At 41.7% G+C, this 13,947-nt stretch overlaps 1 protein-coding gene across 7 annotated transcripts in view; it reads left to right on the top strand.

Annotated features, from left to right (window-relative positions):
- ANO4 (anoctamin 4) overlaps positions 1-13,947 on the top strand; it is a 381,965-nt gene that overhangs the window by 189,140 nt on the left and 178,878 nt on the right. For all 7 annotated transcript variants that reach the window (XM_084795290.1, XM_084795289.1, XM_084795288.1 and 4 more), the window contains one exon: positions 609-803. In XM_084795290.1, coding sequence (XP_084651416.1) covers positions 749-803 — 55 coding nt within the window. In that variant the 5' untranslated portion in view covers positions 609-748. The remainder of the gene's footprint in view (positions 1-608; positions 804-13,947) is intronic.

Genomic DNA, 13,947 nt, shown 5'->3' with positions numbered 1-13,947 from the left:
CTAGCTGGCTGGTCTCTCACAAAGAACTTTTCTCCTCAGCTATTTGGCTACCTTGAAATGTGGCTGGTTCAGGAAAGACAGGATAAATGTTTGCTCCTTTCTCTTTGATGGTTTTATGAATAATAACTTGTTATCTTAGCCACCTACAATGGTTACCAATGAGTGTTTTTAAAAAATATTTTTGCAACTGGAATTCTTGGTTTTCTAGGCTGTTCATTCATCAATTCTGGCCTCTCTGTGAGTCCCATGAAAAATGTTCTTTGATTGTTACTGACACTCCAGACACCCTGCGTCAGTCAGCTTCTAAACCCAAAAACTCCATGAGGCATGCACATATGTCCCTGGGAGTTTAGAAATAATTTTGTTAAGTTTAATATCTAGTTATATAATTCCTACTTATAGGATTCTTGTCATGATAACTGAGGATGCTCCCCTTTTGAATGAAGCATTGCCCAGAAAATGATGTAAAAAATCACAGTTCTAATGTGACTCCCACATCTTAGGAGTAGTTGCTGGTGTTCTCTGGAGTTCGTGCCAGGACATAGATCTGTGTTTTAGCCATTTTCAACCCGACCTCTTCAGTTAATGGTGCCTATTTCTCATTTCAGGTTTAAGTTTATCTATTCATGGGGCTGAAAAGCGCTTGCAAATCCATCAACGGCGAAGTGTGGCGAGCTGCCCAGGGTCGCGTCGTCGCCTGCCTGTGGTCAGGCATTCCTCACTCCCACCAGGCAGAAGGTCAATAAAAATGGAGGCCAGCTCTTCTGGAATCGCTAATGGAAAACACAAAGTTTTCCATGCAGGTAATGAACGGGCGACTCTAACAGGGACCCACTCCATCAGCAACCTCCTGCATCTGCATTGCGCTGCTCATACACTGCTATGCCTCCAGTTAGCTCATGCTTTTGAATGAAGTCTTAATTTAAAAACAATATTTTATTTACTCCAATCTGTGCGAAATGTCATCAGGACCAATAATCAGAGGCGGTGGGGGTAGGAGGGGGCTAGTGTGACAGAGAAACTTAAGGGCAGATTTCACGTATGCTAGTAAAATCTAAACAAAAACCAGAATGATAAATGCTTGCTTAGTTCGGAAAACCCTCTTGGACAATTGAACAGAGTTTGCTATTTTCCTCATAATTTTGCTCTAAGATAACCTAGGGAATTTTTGTTGTTGTTGTTGTTGTTAAAAATGCCCACTCTGAATGTGGGATGATTTCTGGATTGGCTTGCTTGCATCACCCCGAGTGAGACATCATATTAAATTTCCGTGAAGCATTTGTGATCTCCCAAATTTTCTAAACCCAGTCTACATTAAAACCTGTGATTTCAACTGAAAGGTTTTTGTGTGTTTCTTTAGAAGGAGGCTCATTTAAGTACTCATCCATGTGCTGATTCAATGGATATGGATCGCATTCTTGCTGTAATGCTAGACACTGTTCTGGAAATACCAGTGGACAATTCAGTGTTCCAGTTGGGTGATGCCATAGAAACACCAAGTTGGAAGATGATTCAGAAGTAACAGGTTTCACCAAATTCTGATTCTTCTCTGTACTGTCCTATAGATGGTGGCCAGCCTTCAGGGAAGCCAAACTTCCAATCATTGCCAAGTTACACCATCCTCTCCCTTGGAACCGGTGGCTTTGTTTCCTGACCTCTCCAAGGAAGCCCCAGGCTGCTGAGCACGAATGACTAGAAAGCCCCTGTCTTCTGTCTTCCTTTTTGGTCCTGTGTGCAGAGGACAGGGGCCGCCCAACTGTCTTTGACAGTGTACCTGTGTCCTTTAGCTTTGGCCACCTCTCGTCTCTTGAGCAGTACTCAATGAGTGCACATCCTCTTCTTCCTCTCTTTATCCCTCATAGGCTGCTGGTTAGCCCCTCGAGTGTATGCCAAAGCTCCTGTTTCTCCATTTCTAATCATCCCCTCTTGATGCTGCATCCTTTACATCCTTTTGGCACTTACTCTTTCTCGTATTTTAGGAAGAAGCTGTACCTTTCTGGCTCTGCTTTCACGATCTCCAGCCATTGTTCAGCTCATCCCATCCAGTTTCTAGCCCTTCCTTTCTTGGTGGCTGTACTTTGTGATCAACCTCCCTTTATAACAGATGCCTGGCCCACTCTTTTGATGCTCTGGTCTGCTCTGGACCACATACATCCCCGAGCCACAGGTCTCCAGGCTCCTGTAACCACCTGAGTCCTCAGAGTTGTCTCACATGTAATCCTCCTGGTCTCTCAATCTTGGGTAGCGTCCCCACACTCTTTCTTAGTATTCCAGTGTATCCTTCACAGAGAGCACCTCAGTTTGTGATCATGGGTGACCGGCTCATGAGAATGGTGAGCAGTATCTCCAAGAGAGGCATAGCGTCAACTGAAACGGCGACAGCTTCATATTTCCTATGCTTGAGGAGAAGGGGTGGGGATAATATTGGGGTTTGGTTATAGATTAGACAGCATTAGAACTGGGGTTTTTTAAATGTTAAAAGAAATATCTCTGGAATTTAATCTCAGAATGAGATTTAAAATTGATATGTGCTAGTATAGATGTTGAGTCTAAAGGCAGAAGATAGAAAGAACTGACCAAGATAGAAGTACAGTTGACCATCCAAATCAGCAAGCTTCACACTCAAGTTTTGTGTATGTGTGTTGGTTTGATTTTCTTTTTTATTATTTCAAACTATTTTAAATGTAAATATATTTTGGTCATGTTTTTCCCTTCTCCCAAGTCCTTCCAGATCTTCTCAACAGCAACAACAACTAAAAGAAACAGAAAACACAACACAACAACAAAATTCCTCCAAACCAAGAAAACATAAATAAAACCATATCCAAAATGAATAAATGAAAACACGCAACTATAATCAAAGAAAATCAAGCACACACATGAATATAATCAAATAACAGCAAGCACATGCTCACACACAGGCATTCCTGCCTCCTCTTTCGTGGTGGTCCCCTGAGCTCTAAGGAGAGAGATCTGATGGGCAACATCCCACTTAGGGCTGAGTGTTCCAGGGTCTCTCACTCTCTACATAATGTCTGGCTGTGGGTCTCTGTATTTGTTCCCATCTGCTGCAGGAAGAAGCTTCTCTTATGATAGCTGAGCAAAGTACAGATCTGTAAGTATAGCAGAATATCCTTAGGAGTCGTTTTCTCACCACCTTTTCATTTCTTTTTATTTTGTAGACCAGTATTTTGTTTGTTTGTTTGTTTGTTTGTTTGTTTTATCTGAAATCCCTGGGCTATCTAGTCTCAGGTTCTTTTTTTTTTCCTTGTTTTAAAAATTTGTATTAATTTATTCTTGTTACATCTCAATGGTTATCCCATTCCTTGTATCCTCCCATTCTTCCCTCCCTCCCATTTTCCCCTTATTCCCCTCCCCTATGACTGTTCCTGATGGGGATTACTTCCCCCTGTATATGCTCATAGGGTATCAAGTCTCTTCTTGGTAACCTGCTCTCCTTCCTATGAGTGCCACCAGGTCTCCCCCTCCAGGAAACTGGGACAGAGGGGAGGACATCCTATTGGGACTCTAGAGGAGAGAAGCATGGGAGAATAGCAAAGTAGAAGGATCCAGAGGGTCCTAGAAACCTACAAGTTTGATAGGCAGATTTGGGCCCAGGGGTCCCACTCAAACTGAGGCACCAGCCAAGGACAATACAGATGGTAAACTTTAAACCCCTACCCAGATCTAGCCAATGGACAGAACACTCTCCACAGTTGAGTGGAGAGTGGGGTATGACTTTCATAGTCTCAGGTTCTTGGTCACCCAAGTGGGCCTTAAGTAAAATCAGACATTGGTTGGTTACTCTCACAGGTTTTGTGCCATCATTGCCCTGGCGTATCTAGCTGGTAGTATATCACAGCAGATAAAGAATGAGTTTGTGGCTGGCTGTTTCTCTCTTAATAGTGTGCGGAGTGCCTTCCTGTACCAAGGACACTGGAACACAGTGGTGAAGGCTCTATATTGGCATCAGTTAGACATCTCTACGTTCACGGAGTTGAATAGGAGTTGTATTCAGAAATGGAGCTTTCCATTTGTGGAGAACAACCTATAGATTTGGTAATACCCTGGGTTATTTCGGGAATTCCTGTGGGACCCTTTTTGGCCAGCAGCTCATGTAGATATATCCCAAGTCTTGTACTGGAAGAGTCATTTGGTGACAGGAGATGTTCAGTTGGGCTCTGCACATCCATTGTTTGATAATTTCACTTAGTTCATCTTCATATATGTATGTGTTTTAGGAAGTTTCTACTGTACTAGGTTTCCATACTACCTCTCAAATGCCCCTTAATTTTAGCTGTCTCTTTTTGTATTCCTTCCTTCGTTCTCGCCTGCCTCCCACCCCGGCCCCCGCCACTTTCCTCATTTGATTTTACAATCCCACATTCTTGGTTTTAACCAAACATTGGTCAAACCTATTATATGGATAGAAAAAAACTGTCCTAAACATGTGCATCTTATTCTTATCACCATTGCCTAATACATGTTAACTATACACATAACATTCATATTGTCTTATGTATTAAAAGCAACATAAAAGTGATTGAAATCATACAGGCTGATGCATGAGTTATGTGTAAGCACTATACCCTCTCATATACTGATGTGGGCATATTTCCAATCTCCTTTGGATACTGAGAGATGCTGTGGGTGAAAAGGGGATGAAGTTCAGGGGCTGAGAACTTAGCCATGTAAATCAGCATTTAGGGCCATAAACCACTTTCAGAGATGGCCAGGAAAGAATGGACGACAATAAACAGAGGGAAATGATTTGAGATTAATTATCAAGAAGAGGAGAGTGGTTGTCTAGGTGAAATACTGGGAGCCAAGCAGCGTGAGAACTAAGAATTGGACATTGGTTTTAGGAGAAGTCAACGCGGACTTTCATAAGAGCAGTCATCGTGAGGCGGTGGTGATGACACCCTGCCTGAAGTGGGTCTGAAACAGAATGGGAGGATGCAAATTAGGCGCCGTGAAAATAGACAACCTGTGAGACATTTTGGAGTGAGAGAAATTAAAGAACCGGGGGAACAAGTAGAGAAATGAGGCGAGAGGTGTGTGTGTGTGGGAGAGAGAGAGAGAGAGAGAGAGAGAGAGAGAGAGAGAGAGAGAGAGAGAGAGAGAGAGAGACAGACAGACAGACAGACAGACAGACAGACAACAGACAGAGACAGAGAGACAGAGACAGAGGCAGAGAGACAGAGAGAGTGAGTGTGAGTCTCTTTCCCAGATCCCACATCTAGAGCAGACGATCATCAAGAGAAGGGAGAATCTGTATTGTAGGTGTCAAAGATGAGGGCCCTGTGCAAGGTCGCCACGGGTGGTAACTGTGATGACAGACAGCAGGCAGGAAGGGGAGTGTTTGCGTCTCAGCTGGTGTGATGAAGCTCCTTCCCCACTCTGTCAGTTTTATCTTTGTTGTTAAAAAAAAAAAAAGCGAGATCGTAACTGGGAATGAAAATGGAGCTGAGGAATGAGAAGGGTAATGGTCCAAACAGGGGAGTATGCTTGCCAGCCTACACCACGGGGAAGTTAGATTCATGGCCACGAAAGGGGGAGCATCATGACTGCATTTCTCTTCAACCTCATTTATCTATGTGAGTAAGTGGATAGTGTCACATGGATGCCTTTGACCGGGGTTATGATTTTCTCAAGGCAGTAGGAAGAGAGACTAAAGACATTGATGAGGCATGGAAGGAGCTGAGTGTGATGATTTTAACTTGGAAAAGAGGGTGAGTAAAGATATCCAGGGAATAACAGTGCTGATGAGCTAGTAGGATCTGTTGTTCAGACTTCTCTGAGGGGAAGGGCACGTGTAAGAAAGAGGATAAAGAGTATTTAAAGAGGGTGGTCTGAGAATGGAATACGTGACAGTAACATTGTAGATAGAGTAGGGTGCTGTTCATGGTAATGGCAAGCAAGATCTACACCAGAGCATGAAGCAAAGAGACTGTAGTAGATTGAAGGACAAAGTCATTAAAGTCTTCACAAGGACCAGCACTCAGGAGGCAGAGGCAAGCTGATCTCTAGGAGTTCAAGGCCAGCCTGGTCTACAGAGGAAGTCTCAGGACAGCCAGGGCTGTACAGAGATGCCATGTCTCAAAAAAGGAAAACAAAAGAATTCACAAGCCTCTCCTACAGTCCTACAGTATAGGAAAGACATCTGCACGTATAGTTGGCCTCTTGTATTCAGAGGCCCTGTTCTGCACCTGTAAATTTAATCAATGGTGGATCAAAAATATCTGGAAAGAAACTATGTCTCTACTGAGCATGTGCATGTCTTCTGGTAGTCTACCACATAAGCAACTCAGTATGACCACTACATATTGCTTATATTGTGTTCAGTGTTATAAATATTCATAAGCTAATTTTGAGCATACAGGAAGCCAGTGCTTGTCTGGTTGTAGGCACAGTGCATTTTATGGAAGAAACGGAGTATCTGCAGAGTCAGGCATCACCGGAATGTCTGGAACCAGATTTCCATGCACTCAGAGGACCAACTGTTCATTGACATAGTTGAAAATTGAGAAGTTTTGGAAAGCGTGAAAAGCCAAATTAACGCTCTGAAGAAGTAACTAAATACAACCTGGAAAGTAGCAGGTGAAAGTGAGATGAAGGAAAATACAATATAATGGCGTGAGATTAAAGGATCGGGGATCAGGGAGAAGGGAAGGGAAGAAGTATGAAGATGTCTTTGAGGCTCAAGGAAGACACATGCTCCTCCTCTTGATCTTTCGTTTCCAGAGCAGTGGGGCGGAAATGCTACCATGTAAGAGGGCCCTGTGGATGGGGCTCACCAACTTTTCATCATTCATTATTCCCCATTTATCAAGCTTCCAGGGTTCCCTCTAGGAATATCTGGGTTTCAATTAGAGCCAGATGGATAGAGACCTCTCAGAAGAAATTGATTGATTTACTGATAATCAATAGAACTCTGTAAGGCCCAATAGAAGGATTTGGATGTTGTGTTATTACCTACAGTGGCCTTGTTTAACTTTCCAGCCTGGAGTTCTGCTTCGAAAAAAGGGTCAATGCCTATCCTCCTCTTACAAGCTCTCATGACCATCTGGAACAGTGGTTCTCAGCCTGCAGGTTGCAACCCCCTTCTGGGATGACCAATTTTCACATGGGTTGCACAGCAGACGTCTTTACATACCAAATATTTCCATGGCAATTCATTAGAGTAGCACAATTGCAGTCACAAAGTAGCAACAAAAAATAATTTTATGGTTGGGGTTGGGTCACCACAACATGAGGAATTGTATTAAAGGGTCCCAACATTAGGAAGGTTGAGAACCATTGAGATGGAAGGAAATGTGGCCTTAAAAACTAGTTTCCAGGTGTTCTATAGTTTAACTTTTTGGGATTTACCCCCATTTAATATGCCATCTCTCAAGTTTATCCTACTCTGACCAATTTTTTTAAGTAAAGTTCCCGGTTGGGCTTTAATCTGACATCTCTTGGACTCCTGCATCAGTTCGGAAGGCCCCTTACCCCAATAAATCTCTGCCTTGCACTATCCTACTTCAGTCATTTGCATCTCTCTTGCTCTAAGAAGCTCTTAAGGTCAACTGGTCAGAATGGAGGTCCTATTTCCCCCAGTTCATCGCAATCAGAAGCCCGATCACAACCCACTTGTTTTAAGATTTATGATTCTGCTGCCCAGGACAACCCTCAATTCCTTTCTTAAATCTGCCATCCCTCCAAACCCTATGCCTTATTTTTGAGTATGCTTTAAATAAATGATTATTTGTTGTTTGTTAAATTATATTTTACCTGCCAGATATAGATTTTTTTATTCTGAAGTTATTATATGGACTAAATCTGATTTTACTTTCATATTATCTTTCAGCTGTTTAAGACCTCATATTGAGCTGTTTTTCAACTGAAATATTTCCTAGTTTTTGCACGGCTTCTTTGACATAAAGACATTACTGTTCTTTACTATTCATCCGCTATACCTTTAGAAACACTCTTATTTCATTACTGCCTCTTTGAGGAACGCAGCGCCTAAAGTTGAATAGAATATTCTGTTATAGTCTAACCCAAGCTGAGTAGAACCTGCCATTTTTCCCTTTAGTTAATAACCTGTGATGACATTAACATAATAATTAAAGTCATTTTATTAAGATATTTATTAAAAGTACAATATCAAGTAGGTATAATTTAGCCACTCTCAAGTTGCAATCTTTATTCATAAAAGTACATGGATATATTTCCCAACATTCTGCCATAGGTTCTTAAAGCCTGCATATACGGACTCTTGAAAATAACAACAAAGCCAATCCTTCAACACCAAGCGCTTTGAAATTTTCTATTAAGCAAATTTTAACACGAAACCCATTTAAAAATACATATTTGAAACTCAAGTTGTTCTGTTCACGTGGCGTGTGACTTTGGTTGGGTTCTCTTTATTTTTAGTGTACTTGAACCAAATGCATCATAGCTCCTACTGGGAAATTACAGAAGAGCTCTCATACTGAGTTTCTTATACCTGCTGAGTCATCGATCTTCGAAGCACACGGACATTTTAGTCATCTTGAGACCTATTAAGTCATCTAGCTTTACACTGCCAGTGACTCCAGTTCCCAAAGTGGGCTCTAACAGCCCGTTCAGACTGGCCATGTCGTATGAAGAGAAGGGAAGAAGGTTTCTATACCTTATATAGACCTTTTATGCTGCAGCCTATCCTGCCTTTGAGATTACGAACATTTCAGTGTACTGACAAGTATTTATTTGGAGGACACTGTCTTCAGAACTAAAATGGTGTGGAACTGTATTAAAAATGAGTCTTTTCAACTTACAGTCATGGGCAAGGGAGGAGCTTTGGGGGTTCTTTGTTATTGACATGATGAACAAACAAACAAACAAACAACAAAAACTAGTGAGCTGGAGAGATGGCTCAGTGGTTAAGAGCACTGGCTGCTCTTCCAAAGGTCCTGAGTTCAATTCCCAGCAACCACATGGTGGCTCACAAACATCTGTAATGGAATCTGATTCCATCTGCATGAAAGAAGAGCATTCACATACATAAAATAAATAAATCTTTTTTTATAAACTAGTTATTAGCCAAGCCAGTGAATTTAAACTTGAAAGACATAGATGATAAATGAGAGAGAATCTGCCTTGGAAAAGAAATCAAGAAACAAACTATCAGGTGATGTAAATTGAGATATTTGTAAAGAAAATCCAAAAGTCCATGTGCCTATGTGCCTTCCCCCTTGTTGAGTAGGGAGCAATCGACAGACGGAAAATTCTTCTTTCAGCTTTCATTATGGGTGGGAAAGTGTGCTGGGTAGTTACATGTCAACTTGACAGAAGTTAGAGTCATCTGAGAGAAGGGAACCTCCATTAAGAAAATATCTCCACAAGATTAGGCTGTCGGCAAGCCGGTAAAGCATTTTCATAATTACCAATTGATGGGGGAGGGCCTGGCACATTGTGGGTTGTGTCATCCCTGGCCTGGTGGTCCTGGATTCTATAAGAAAGCAGACTGAGCAAGCCACGAGGAGCAAGCCAGTAAGCAGCATCCATGCATGGCTTCTGCATCAGCTCCTGCCTCTATGTGCCTGCCCTGTTTGAGTTTATGCCTTTGGCTTCCTTTGATGATGGATTATGATGCTGAAGTGTAAGCCAAATAAACCCTTTCCTCTCCAACTTGCATTCGGTCATGGTGTTTCATCAGAGCAATAATAAACCTAACTACTGGGACAGCAGGAGTGTTTAGTTTCCTCTCTTACCTATGCTATTAAGAGGGAGGAAGGACATGTATCCCCAAAGGGAATAGAAGTCATATCAGGAAGGAGAAATGTGTGCAGAAAATGCTCACTGTGTTATGTGTTCTTAACCTGCTATGAGGGAAGTAAAAACTGCATCAATTTAGGAACAGAGATACTGGGGAATGTCAATAGGAAGAGGAGATGGCCATTCAGATAGAGAAAGAAGCCTAATAATAGACTGTGCTGTATTGATTATAGGTCCAGGCCTTGTTGTTAGGTTTAAAAGCCAGATGTATTACCTAATAGCAGCAAAACCTCCAGTAAATTACTTCTCCGAACGCCAGGCTCCTCATTAATAAAATAAGGGTGTAGATGTCCTTTCTCACCATGTCAGTGTTGCCAGGTCAAATATAGCCTATCCAGGGAAACTAAAACCTGGATAAACAAGAACTTTCTTCTTTATTTTGGATAATTTCATAATGGATATAATGAAATATGATCCCATCTACCTCCTTTCTGCCCCCTCCAACTTCCACTGTATTCTTTCCAAACATGCCCCCCTCCAGATTCAATGTGATTTGTTTCATTTTGTTAACCCACTAAACCCAGTTAGTGCTGCCCACATCTCGTGGCTGTGGGGCCGTCCACAGCAGCATGAGTAACAGAATGATTCTCCCTCCCATAGCAACTATCACCTGCCAGTTGCTCCTTGGTAGGGGTTGGAAGCTGAGCTTATCTAGCTAATTAATCTGTGTCAGAGTGTTGGTTGGCTTGAGCTTGTGTTGACCTTGTGCAGGTGACCACTGCTGCTGTGAGATCATCAGTGTGGTAGCCATGATGTGTCCGGAAGACAGCATCTGATAGCTCTCTTGCCCATCCTTCTGTTCTTACATTCTTTCTGCCTCATCTTCTGTAATGTTCTCTGAGCCCTGGTGGTGGTAGTGATAATATAAGTGTTCCATTGATGGCAGAGAACTATTATTATTATTATTATTATTATTATTATTATTATTATTATTATTATTATTATTATTATTATCTTTCTTATTCTTGGCACACTGACCAATTATGCGACTCTTTACTGACTGCTGCTCATGGCATTCAGAACTTTTCTCCCCAAGGTAACCAGCAGTCCGTGTCTGTGGGTATAAGGATAAATATTTAGAAACCAACTTGACAGCATGGTCATTTATCAAAATAACAATAACAGCTTCTGTCCTGCCACAGCTATGGACTTTTGGCCAGGATTATAGTACCAATAATGAAATTCCTTACCCGGGAGCCAGGCCCAAATCTCATCAGAAAGTAGTTGCTTACCTCCACAATACTGTTGGCACTCTTCCGCGGCAATCAGTATTACAGCATGCGGGGTCCCGTGCTGGACAAGGTCCTTTATTGAGGTCTTCTGTCCAGCAGAAGTGCTTTTGAACTTTGCATGTGGTGTAGGGTGCACTTATAACAAAATCATGTTACTCATTTGCAAGTCAAATTTAGGTGGACATTTTCTGGTTTTGTATTCTATTTGGCAGTCTTTTGTAGTTGGGGTGGCAATTAAATAAATGAATTCACGTAAGATGCCCAGTAGGATGCCAAGCACAAGTGCTCAGTATGAGTGAGGATGGCCTCTTTGCCCCATATTATGAAAACAAAATTTGGAAGTCTGAAGGTGCATGAATGCTAGAATCATCTCGTGCTTAGTCAGTCACCACACTGTGAAGAGGCAGCATCCTAGTTAAGACATGAGCGAATCAGCAGGATGAGGTTTCGTCATGTTGTGCCAACCAGAGAGCTGCCCACTGCCATCTTGTGTAGTTTCCTTTTCCTTCTGTTTGTTTGATTGTTTTTCTGATGTCTGTATAATCAGTTTCACCTGGCTTTATCCTTTAGCCTCTCATAACTGATGAGTATGACTTTTCTTCTTCTCTCTGTAGGCTACCAGTCTACAGAGAATACTGCTATGAAAAATAGTGCTGGGTTTGGGAGGATTACTCAAGAGGCAAGAAGAGAATGAACAGAAACACTGGTTTCAGTGCTTTGAGTTTGAGACCATAAAGCAGTGTAGGCAGATCAAGTTTTCTTAGTCTAATGACTCTGCCGTACAAAATAGAGCCACTAGCTTGCTAAGCCCTTTCTTCTATTTCGTTATCACATCTAGTCAGAAAGAAGCATCGTTAGCCACCTTGTCCAGTTCTCCTTCTGAGTCTGTGAAATGACACTTTGCCGTTAACAAGTCATTACTTTCCGGAGTAATATCTAGCACGATTTTTATCTCACTTTAAAAAAACCTACGTGGCCCTTTCCCACTTATGCATAACCATTTCTCTTTATGTGGAGATGGGGCTTGATACTGAAATGTACTGGTTTCACGGGAGAGAAGCTTTGGGCTTCCCTTGTTTCCAGTGTGCTAGACTGATCCCTCTGCTCTGAATATACCAGTATCAAATGTACAATTTGATAATAACACTCTTACAACTACGACATATTAGACAGTCTCTGTATTGTCTACTCAAGAACCGTATGTGCATTTATTCATCACATTTCATTTCCATGTATCCTTATCCTGTGGCCGTGGAAACTAAGGCACAAGGGAGGGACATATGCAGCCAAGCAATGGTAAAGTCAAGAGTTCGATTCAGGAGGATCTGCTCGCTTAAACGACTCCATTGCGACATTTCTAGGAAGTCAGTTTTGAACACAAGCCTGAAGTAGTTCAATTTTCAGTATGAGAGACCCAAGCAGAGGCTAGACAGACCCAGCTGGGTTCTCTTGAACACGCGTAGTGTCTTAACGGTGTACCACTGTTGACTTCCACCCAAGTGCCATTGTACTTCCTGGCGTCTCCCTTTCGCTCTAGTTTACGCTGCACTTTTGTTTTCAATCCTGCCATTCTTCTGACCGTGATAAAAAACTTACTCATGCTTCCCTACGTATCAATGATTACTTTCCATATAAACATTAAGTCCTGGTCCTAAACCAACAGATTCAGAAAGCTCCCTTTAAGGTACATTTTTATCTAGGAGGAAAAAAGTAAGGCAAAGGTAAATGCTTGGCTAATCTTTAGAATGATGATTGTTGTGACGTCACAACTTCGTGTTGGGATACTGCTCTATTGCTTATTCTTGGCTGTGATTTGGAAGATAAAATGACTTGTCTAAAAGTGAAATGTAATCATTGATTAAACCCAACTGGGGCCTTACATCGTAATTTCTTATGTGTGTATGTCTTTTTTTCCTATCCTCTCATCTTTTGGGGTTCTTTCCCTAGATGAGAATGATTTGAGTGTGAAATAGTGAGGTTTTTTTTTTAAATCCCTCCTTTCCTGAAAACTGACATTTTCTTGAGACGTTAAGGCTTTTGTCTGAACCTAAGGAAACCTACTTTAACAGATCTGAAATTTTGCAAGACTATCCAATCACTTTTCTAACTGAAGGATGGATCTTTGGTGGGGAGAGAAGGGTACATGTGATTTTAAGTTGGATGGAAGAAAAGATACAAGGCTTCTTTGGGCATGGATCTTGTTTCTCTTTGCGTAGAAGGTGGATACGGCACCTTTCAAAGCAGCAGGGATGGTAATAACACTCATTTTCCTTCTTTTGAAGCTCCTCCTCCATAAGTGGATTGTGTAGATGTATGATGTGCGTTTAAGAAATAGAGGCGTACTTAGGAACGTAATCTTTGTGGGGTTTTGGTGAAGGTGGGCATCGGCATCAATGCTCCTAGCTCTCACTTGTTGAGAAATAAAATTGTGCTTCTTAAAACTTCCCACCAAATTCTTCTCTTGTTTGCATTTTCTTCTTCCCTTGCCAAGAGGTACAGACACATATTTTGACCTATAGGACGCATTCTTCTCTTATTTGCATTTTCTTCTTCCCTTGCCAAGAGGTACAGACACATATGTTGACCTATAGGACGCAGTCAGATAAGGTTTTCTGAGTGACCTTTTTGCGTTTGAAGTAAATGAAGAAAGGCTAAGAAAAGGCAGCCACAGAGAAAACCAAATGAACACTCTCGTGTTTGTGGAATTTGAAATGGCGTCTTCTACTCATGGCTATTTTGATGCGTTTTATGTTTGGAGAGATTTAAGTGCATAAGTTAGGGTCATATAGCTAAAGCCAAGTAGGGTTGGGACTTAAAAGCATACGCTCTTAGCCTAGTAAGCATCCGGGCGATAGAAAAGTCTTATTGTGCTTAATTAAGACCTTAGCAGCTGGTGTGCAAGGTGGCAAGT

Source organism: Acomys minous (genome assembly GCF_964271855.1).
Source record: "Acomys minous genome assembly, chromosome: 9".
NCBI classification, from domain to species: Eukaryota; Metazoa; Chordata; class Mammalia; order Rodentia; family Muridae; genus Acomys; species Acomys minous.
Note: the sequence above shows the minus strand (reverse complement) of the source record. Positions and strands in the feature narration are given on the sequence as shown.